Source organism: Mus pahari, chromosome 2 (assembly GCF_900095145.1).
Source record: "Mus pahari chromosome 2, PAHARI_EIJ_v1.1, whole genome shotgun sequence".
NCBI lineage: Eukaryota > Metazoa > Chordata > Mammalia > Rodentia > Muridae > Mus > Mus pahari.
In genome coordinates this window covers 19,843,636-19,853,549 of record NC_034591.1, presented here as the reverse complement: position 1 = coordinate 19,853,549, position 9,914 = coordinate 19,843,636, and the positions used below count along the sequence as shown (strand labels likewise).

Genomic DNA, 9,914 nt, shown 5'->3' with positions numbered 1-9,914 from the left:
TAAGAAGGAAAATGGATATACTTCTCATTTACATATAAAAGGAAGTTTGATACTTCATGTGGCAGTTCATGGGACATAAACCAGCAAAGCATTGCCACATGAGATAACTTTAAGAAAATATTTGACCTTTCATTTGATATAGTTTCACATAATTAAAATTATCTTGTTTCACAAATGTAAAAAAAAAAAAAAAATCTGCCTTCTTCCATTGTCCTTACCGAGGCCTCCAGCAGAAGGTGTGGCCCAGATTAAAGGTGTGTATCACCACACCTGGAAGTTGCTTTGTCTCAGGCTGACCTTGAACACACAGATCGTTTTGCCTCAGTCTCCTGGGATTAAAGGTGTGTACTACCTTGCCTGGGCCTACACTTTTCATGGTAGCTATGCCTCACTATCTCCATGTCAAGATCCAGGTCAGAAGCCCGTGTCTTCCAGCCTCAAGATCAGTTTCACAGGTATGTCTTCCATTTCTGGATTGTAGTACATTCCAGATGTAGTCCAGCTGACAACCAGGAATCGCCATCATAGCAGTAGAACATAGAGTTCAAAGCTACTCAGCTTATTAAAAACATTCTTTAAAGGATACAAGTACTACAATACTAACATGGCTCAGATGCAGAAGAAACGTACTAAGTAATGCCGCTGAGAGAAACTTACACCAAAGATCAAGAAAAACAAGAAAATAAATAAATAAAATAAAAAGCAAACCAGGAAACCAGGGATACAAGTCAGCAAAATAGCTTGCAGTACAAGGCTCAGGACCCGGCAGGTTAGTGAGCCAGGCCAGGCAGTGCAGGGTCACTGCTAGTGCATCCTCTGAGCAATGGCTCTTGCTCAACAATAGCAGCCCTCAATCACACAGCCGAGCAGAAACAGTAAGCAGATGTGGCAGCCTGAGAACAGCAGCAGGGAGTCTATAGCTACCTGGGAGCAACACACATTTCATTGCAACTATTACAGCACACAGGAACACTTCATATCACAATTTCTGTAAGTCTAAAGCTACTCCAAAATTAAATAATAGTTTAAGAAGGGGGTCATTAACGTAGAGATTTTATCCTGCTAAAATCATATGCTATCTGAAATTACTCAATTGACAAGATAAACAATGAATGCCTAGAGATGAAAAGAACCATTAAAAGATTTCAAATGTTAATTTTTAGTGTCTAGAACTTTTCATAATAAAATGAAAATATGAGCCAATAATTTTTCTCTTAATATCATATTTACCACTTGTATTAAGATAGGCTCTTGTGGATTTTGGTTTCTAGGGGTTGTGACATGAATACTATGGCTAAAATTAGTTCCCGAGGGAGATGTAAGCAATGTCTATCCCTCCATACCAAGGTCCCAAAGACAATCTGAGGCATCATTCCACCAGCATTCACTCTTGGGAGCCAGTGAGTCTGTTAGGGTTCCTTACAGAGCACAAATGAGGGTTACCAAGTGTGATGGCTTTCCCACTGCTGCAGAAAGGGAGTCGCTTCCCTTACAATAGTCTGCAGCAACCATAAACTCAGGTGGCGGTCTCTTGACTGTTCCTACCCCTGCAAGAGGGGATATATATAATGATCAGTAAGTCCTGATGTGGGTGTGCAGGTTTCATTGTACATTGCAAGTGTGTACTTGAACAGCAGAATACTCAACTGAGTGTGGAAGAGTGTGCACAGTGCAGTAGAGAGGACTGTGCTGCGATGACCTCTGTCTCCTAAGCTCCAGGTCTACTCTTCATTCTTTAACTCCAGTGATCCTCCAGCAAAGGGCTACAGAAACACACAGCATCTGGAAAAGCAATGTGGCACTCCCAGGAACTTTTGCAATACCTAGGAACAGTTTTTGGTTGTCACATTACGGTTGGCAAAGACCAGGGATACTATGTATCCCTATAAGGCACAAGTCAGTCCTCAACAAGTTATCCTTTTCTAGTTGGTGATGCTAAAATCCTCTAAACTGGCATTTTTCCAACTAAAAGACTGGACTGATCGGCTGAATGAACAAGATTATATACCTGATGATCACCCTTATGTAACACTCTTGATATGATGAAACTGTGCAGATGAAAGAAAGATGAGTGATTGCCAGAGGTTAGGGATACAGGGATCAGAAAATCCTTTTTTTTTTTTTTAATTTTTTTATTATATATTTTCTTTATTTACATTTCAAATGCTATCCCGAAAGTTCCCTATACCCTCCCCCCGCCCCTGCTCCCCTACCCACCCACTCCCACTTCTTGGACCTGGCATTCCCCTGTACTGGGGCATATATACATTGCAAGACCAAGGGGACTCTCTTCCCAATGATGGCCAAATAGGCCATCTTCTGCTACATATGCAGCTAAAGACACGAGCTCAGGGGGTACTGGTTAGTTCATATTGTTGTTCCACCTACAGGGTTGCAGCCCCCTACAACACCTTGGGTACTTTCTCTAGCTCCTCCATTGGGGGCCCTGTGTTCCATCCAATAGTTGACTGTAAGCACCCACTTCTGTGTTTGCCAGGCACTGGCATAGCCTCACAAGGGGCCGCTATATCAGGGTCCTGTCAGCAAAATCTTGCTGGCATGTGCAATAGTGCCTGGGTTTGGTGGCTGATGATGGGACGCAGAGAATCCTTAAAGAGGCAGAGTGAGTGTGGAATCACTGTAGCAACAGACCACTGTGTCCTAACTACACCAACACCAATACTGTAGCTATGTTATGCTTCCGTTTTACATAATAATACTGAGCAGAACACAATAAAGCATATATAGTCCCTCTCATATTTCTTATAATTGCATATGAGTCTACAATTACCACAAAACAAAATCTTTAATTAAAAAAAAAAAAGTTGAGGGGGGGGTGGCTCACGCCTTTAATCCCAGCACTCAGGAGGCAGAGGCAGGCGGATTTCTGAGTTCGAGGCCAGCCTGGTCTACAAAGTGAGTTCCAGGACAACCAGGACTATACAGAAAAACCCTGTCTCGAAAAACCAAAATAAAATAAAATTTAAAAAAAAAAAAAAAGTTGCATGAACATTTAGTTCCTAAAATGCAAGCATTTAAAAAGTCGCACCTATCTTCCCAGTAAGGAACTGCTAATGGTTTTTGCATTGCCCTAGGAATTCTTGAACATAGCTGTATGTATGCACATGTGTGTACATAGGGACACATTCCCCTGGCTCCACCTCTCTGAAGACCTCTGACTAACACAGCAGCCTTTTAAAATATCATGAGTAGGTTCAGGGATTTGGTAAAATGAAGCAGATTACGCAAACATTTTTATTTTAGATTTACTTTTATTTTTTGTGGAAAGCCTTTTGAGGTACTGCTTGGCAGGAGTCAGTCTGACGTTGGCTAAGGACAAAGTGGGCTTCAGGCAGGAATCTGACATTAGGGCATAATAAGGAAGTAAGTTTCAGCAAGAATCTAACTTCAGGCTGAAATAGAGAAGTAGGGTAAGGCAAGAATTTTAGTCTTAGGGTGGAACAGAAGAACTAGGCTTCAGACAAGATTTGGGGCTTGGACAAGGAAGTGGGCTCAAGTATTTCGGTCATTATGACAAGCCCTTTTAAACAACTGTCATGGGAGTAGCTTCGTTAGTAGTTCTTATTGTATTGCTTGTCCAAAATACTTGCATGTAATTAAAATGGTATAAAAAGTGGATTAGAAAATAAAAATTTGCCTTCAGTCTCAGAGTTGACTGGGGTCATGCTACAATGTTGTCTAACTGTCTTTTCTTTTTAATCCTCACTCCTGCGCTGGAGAACCTGTTGACTGACTGAGTGGGCTTGGTCAATTTTTAATTAATTTTATATATATATATATATATATATATATATATATGGTCTGCAGAGTCTAGAGATGTCTGACCCACAGGCAGTGTCAAGTCGCCAACATGGGTACTGTAAATTGAACTAGGTTTCTCTGCAAGAACACCACTTCCTTTTAACCACTGAGCCATGTTCCTAGCCTTACCTGAAAGACTTACAGGTCAATGAATTGTAAGGGCTTTAAGGTTAGTGGAAGTATAACTGTAGGAAAACAGACTGGGGCTCTGCCACTAAGAATAAACTTGTCAGCAATGAACTGGACATGGTAGTTCACATTTACAACCCCAGCACTTGGGAAGCTGTAGCAGGAAGAATGACAATAGTTCAGGCCAGCCTGGGCTACAGAGTGAGACCCTTTTGGGAGGTGGGATGAAAATCGCTAGCTAGCGTCTTTGAGCAATTCTACTACCTAGCTTAAGGAGGAAGTCCTGACAGCTGTGTAAAAAACAGTTTAGGAAAAAAAAAAAAAAAAAACAGTTTAGGATAGAGGGAGAAAATGTTTAGAATCAAGGAGTCAGTGACAACAATCACAAGGAGAAGCCATCTTGGCTTGACCCTGGGCTGTGAAACTGAGTGGGGAAGGTAAAGCAAAGACCAACTACCTACACTGGTCAGCATGAAGGGCGGCACCTAAGGAAGAAGAGGCTATAGCACCAAGCTTTCAAGTCTTGATGACCCAGAACAAGGGTCAGAGGTGAGCTAGTACATTGAAGATAGGGAGACGACTTCACATTGGAACCCAGGCTTCACACAGAAACTTAAGCCACACGGGCACTGTAGCTGAAGTTACAGGGGAACTGATGCAGGGCAGGTTTAAGTAACAAAGGTAGAACAGGCGCACAGAACAGATGCTCTGGGACTCTGGGAAGAACCTAGGAAAAGACCTCAAAAGGGGTCCAAGGAACATCCAGAAGATGTGCTGACAAGCAATATGAAAGGCCACAAAGGTCACTGGGGACCAAGCCAGATGAGTGGAGCCGTCAGAGTCAGCAGTCAGTGCTTTTCAAACACAAACTAAGCAATTCAAACCTTACATAGACATTCCAAAGAATGAAAACAGAGAAACTATTTTCCCGGATTCTCTAGAGTAACTGAAATTATAGAATGGATTTCTCCATATAGAGAGGGGGTTTATTAGAGTACTCCAGCAAGTCCAACAACGGCCGTCTACTGATGCTAAGTCCAAGAACCTAGCTGTTCATCCACAAAGCTGGAAGTCTCAGCTGTTCTTCGGCATACACTGGAATCCGGAACAAACAGGCTCTCATGAGGGAATGGACTTCCACGTGTGGGCGAGAGCAAGCAGGCAGAGAGAGGGCTTCCTTATAAAGGCTGAGCACACGGTGTGGCCTAGATTGAAGGTGGCTCTTCCCACCTCAAAAATACAAATTAGAAATGGCTCTCCCCACGTCAAATGATTTAATTAAGCAAAAATCTCTCACAGTTGTGCCCAGCCATTTGGGGGTTTTAGTTAGTTCCAGATGTAGTCAAGTCGACAACCAAGAATAGCCATCATAGAGACTCAAACAGATAAAGATAAAGGAAAGACCATGGATTCCAATTCAAATGAAGTATCTAAACCAGGTAAACTCAGAGACCGAAGGAGAAGAGCAGGGGTCCCTGCCCTATGTTACAATGTTTGTCCTGAGTTAGGGTTAGGAAATATATGGCACTGCCTGTAAGACAACATTGTGAATGTACCTGGTGCCATTCAATTATACTATGAAAATAATCAATAAACATCATGTCAATTATACTTTACAAGAAAAATAGTAATATAAAATTGTTAAGAAAAACTGGCAAGAAACAGCACAGAAATGTTAGAGATTTGACTGCAGGGCCATCAAATGAAAACTATAGACTACTATATGCTGACATTTCAGTTGCAGAGCTCGGTGGCAGGCACATGCTGAGGGTAAGAAAGGCTTACTTCCTGTTTTTCTTAAAGCAGTATTTCAAATAAAAGAAGAAATAAGTTTGAAGTAACTATTTTGTTGGGCCCACGGAGTGGAAAGCGTCTCCAGGGTCTCATTTTTTTTTTGTTTGAAGATAAGCAACCAACCAACATGATGGCTCTCAAAGTAAAAGGACAAGATCTGACAGACAGGTGGCCGGTCTTTCTATATTTATATTTAAAACACTAGTTTGGGGTGTACGGAAACCATACAAGGTAATTTTTTTAACAAGCATATTGCAAAGAAACATACGCATCCTTTCTGTCTTCCAGCCTCCTGTACGGACGCGGTCTAAATCCTGACAGTAGTAACAGCAATAAAGATAAAATCGGGTTTGTTTTTCTAGTAAATCACAACATCGGCGGGAGGTTACGGCCACCAAGAGCTCGGCCCCGCGCAGTACCCATCACTGCCGCTGAAGCGGGAAGCAGCTCGGGCCTCCCAGGCCACCGAGCCGGCTCCAGCAGCCGCGTCCCTTCCGGCCGCAGCCGACGTAGGCCGCGCGGGGTCAAGCGCCGCGGGCCGGCTACTCACCGCGACACCCGCAGGCCGGGATGGCGGCGCTCCAGGGCACGGGCTGTGGCATCTCCGCTCCCGCCACAGCCCGGGCCGAGCCGCACGAGCCGCGGCGCGCGACGCGGCCCACGACACGCAGCCTTGCGGAGCCGCGCTCCACGGCTCGCGTCACGGCACGCACGCCCTGGCCTCCGAGGATGACGCCACCGCCCGCGGCCTGGCGTCACGAGGCCCGGGCTCCTCCCCGCCCAGCGTGGAGCTGAGCTCTGCCCCATAGAGAAGCTTAGGTGAGGGGACGCCTTTTTCTCGGAGAGGTGAGGGGATTTAGCAGATCAAACAGAATGGTGAGGTTCTGGTAGTTGGTCCAGTAAGGCTGCAGTACACTGCCGGGTATCTATATTAATCCTGTTATCTCACCCTGCTATTCAGCCAAGACCTTTTTTTTTTTTTTAAAACCTGTGATGTCTGATAGAGCAATGGGACATATGTAAGGAGAGAATTCTGCGTCCCTTATTTCTAAGAAGACAGCATCTCCTGAACCAATACATTGTTCTAGCATTAACCCAGGATACTTCCCTCCTTCATTAACTGGCTGTGGTGACTGACTTTGACTTGAAATGTCCCACCCGGGCTTATGTGTGGAGCTTGGTGCCTGCTGCTGGTGCAATTGCCAAAGATTCTGGAAACTTTTTGGAGGTGGGGGGGTCAATCTAGAGGGAGAAGGGTCGGGGTGTCTCTTTGAGGGTCTTACCTGGTCCAATTGTTCTAGTCACCTTATGGGCTTCCTGCCCATCATGAAGTAAATAACCTACCCCATATACTGCTGTCATCCTGATGTTCTGCTCAAATGCAATGGCCAAGCAACTGTGCAATGAACCCTCAGCAACGATGAATCAAAATAACTCTTTTTCCTTTAAGTTGTCGACACAGTGGCACAAAATTAACTCATATGTGGCCCTGCCAAATACCTACTAGTATTGTGAGGCTGTAGGATGCTCTGTAAGGTTACCTAGGTCTATCCTTAAAGGCTGAGGTCCTGATGACCCTTACCTGTGTCCTTCCATGGCCATTGCCCTCAGTCAAACAGTTGCTGCTCAATGCCAAAGTAAGTGTTTTTCATAGCTTCCATTCTTGTCCACACAGCAGTTCATCTTAACTGGAACTGGTGGTTGTTTAAGGGATGGCGCACACACACACGAGGGCAGTAGAACAGAGAAGCATTGTCATACCATAACCATGTGTCTGCTATTCTTGTATGTGTGACAATGTTCCTGACAGAAACTACTTAAGGGGTTATTTTGGCCACAGTGTGAGGGTACAGCCTCTGCTGTGGTGGGTAAGCCATGGCAGGCAGAGGTCTAAGACAGCTTGTGACACTTCACCCTCAGGAGGCCAAGAGAGGCTTGGTGCTCATCTTACAACCTGGTTCCCCCCGCCCCTTTTATTTGATCCCTGCTCCATGGCCACCCACATTCCAGGTAGATTTTCCTTACTCAGTTAAACCTCTCAGGAAAACACAAAGACATGGCCAGAGCAGGGCCGTGGTGCCACACACCTTTTATCCCAGCACTGGGAAGCAGAGACAAGTGGATATGAGTCTGGGGCCAACCTGGTCTACAGAGCTAGTTCCAGGACAGCCAAGGCTACACAGATTAACCCTGTCTCAAAAACAAACAAACAAAACAAGACAAGGGCTGGAGAGATGGCTCAGCGGTTAAGAGCACCAACTGCTCTTCCAAAGGTCCTGAGTTCAAATCCCAGCAACCACATGGTGGCTCACAACCATCCGTAATGAGATCTGATGCCCTCTTCTGGAGTGTCTGAAGACAGCAACAGTGTACTTACATATAATATATAAATAAAGCTTAAAAAAAAAAACAAGACAAAACAAAAAAGACATGGCCAGAACAGGAATGTTTCCGAGGTGATCCAAGTCCTGTCAAAGTGGCAACGAAAATTAACCGTTTCACTAGTATCCTCAAATGGGTGAAGTTTGCAAAATATGGGACAGTGGTGAGCATTCTGGATGCTCAGTTCTGCTAGGCACCAATAAAAACATCTTTGCAGTGGTGAGGGAGCAGGTAGGTTGTGTCTGCATGGGCTGTGCTCAGCAGTCCTGCCAGGCGTCTCCTCCTTCTTCATCCTTTCAGTGTGTTTCTTCCAGAATATTCTTTGTAGATTTTGTGAATGACCCCTCTTTGACCTTCTTAAACTCACCTTCTCTAGGGTGAACTCTACAGCATTCTCCAAAACCCCAGAGAAGTTCTTTAGGCATTGGAGAGTCTGTGGACATGGCAGGCAGGAGACTAGCTGCTTCTGTCCCAGTCCCTGCATAGTCAAGAGCTGCTTAGAGAAAAGCAGGACATAATTGAAGAAGCATTGGGAAAGCTGTGGGTCACAGACCAGAGGACAGAGGGCACAGATATGAAAATAGAAGCAGAAAAAAAGAGTGGCACAGGATAGAGAAGCCAATGGAAGCACTTGGCTGGAACACATGGGACCTGAGACACCCAACCAAGATGCCATGAGCATCAGACACTTAGGAACCCAGCCAAGCCAGGAAGTCACCTGTCTCTACAGTGGCTGCAAGAAAGGAGCTTGATTCAACTCAGCCACTATCATGGCTCTCTGGGAACACTTTTGTGAGGCAACCGTTTCAGCCCATCAGGCTGGTGGAAGCTCCAAGAGCAGAGAGCAGGTTCCCATGGACTGTCACAGCCAGGTGAATTGGTCAAATAATCACAACCCCTTTACCCGGTCCGTCGTACGCCAGCATCTGAACCGTGAGACAGCTTACTTCTCTACTGTTGAGGTCCTTATGCCCAGAACTCCAGTGGCAGAGGAGCAACAAAGAAAGGATTGTCACTAGAGGTCGAGAAAGGCACTCCTGAAAGGCTGGCCACTCTGATTGTATTTTTCATTGCATTTTACATTGTTGCATGATGCTCCAAATTTGTCCTGTGGTGCGATATGTTGAAGAATTAGGGGACGTTTTCACCCTTTACTAGCTAGAAATGATTTTGTTCCTTTTCCTGTGTTAAATGGCTCCAACTCTGGAAAGATATTATCCAAATACCACTTGAATGACTTGCAACCCAGGCGTTTCCTTAATTCCACGCGTTCACTGATGTTTCCACAGGATACGTATGTCAAAGAAGGTCTTTGAAGAAAAAAGTTTTCCTAAATGAAAACAAAGAATCATTTTACAAACAAAACAAATCATTGGTGATCAGGTCATGGTAGCAAACATCAGGTCATATTTTCATTATTAGAATATAATTGCCCTTTCCTCTTGTGATTTAACAGTTTTCTGTGAGATTAAAACCTTCCATCTTCTAGGAAAGCTTGATAAAACATGGGATATTAAAAAGAAGATGATATTCTAAGACAAGTTAACTAAAACCCAAGTGGTTAGGTTCACCTGTGAGGGAATTTCTAAAATACATCATTTTAAGTAGGAGAGCCTGCTTTTAATCCAGGTCTTTTGAGGTGGGAGAGCCACCTTTAATCTGGGCTATACCTTCTGCTGGCAGTCTGAATAAAGACTATGAAAGAAGGAAGCTCGAAACATTCGAAACATTCTCTCTTTGCTCTCTCTCTCTCTCTCTCTCTCTCTCTCTCTCTCTCTCTCTCTCTC

General features: G+C 44.4%; 2 protein-coding genes across 3 annotated transcripts in view; both read right to left on the bottom strand.

Annotated features, from left to right (window-relative positions):
• The window catches only part of Galnt11 (polypeptide N-acetylgalactosaminyltransferase 11), a 35,651-nt gene extending 29,197 nt beyond the window's left edge, over window positions 1-6,454 (bottom strand). Inside the window, exon 1 of one of the 2 annotated variants that reach the window (XM_021190020.2) lies at window positions 6,296-6,454. The gene's annotated coding sequence lies outside the window, so the exon portion shown is untranslated. The remainder of the gene's footprint in view (window positions 1-6,295) is intronic. The other variant, XM_029534798.1, reaches the window with a different exon arrangement.
• Window positions 6,455-9,172: 2,718 nt separating this feature from the next.
• Window positions 9,173-9,914, bottom strand: part of Galntl5 (polypeptide N-acetylgalactosaminyltransferase like 5) — a 44,917-nt gene continuing 44,175 nt past the window's right edge. Inside the window, exon 9 of the mRNA XM_021191366.1 lies at window positions 9,173-9,457. Coding sequence (XP_021047025.1) covers window positions 9,272-9,457 — 186 coding nt within the window. The 3' untranslated portion in view covers window positions 9,173-9,271. The remainder of the gene's footprint in view (window positions 9,458-9,914) is intronic.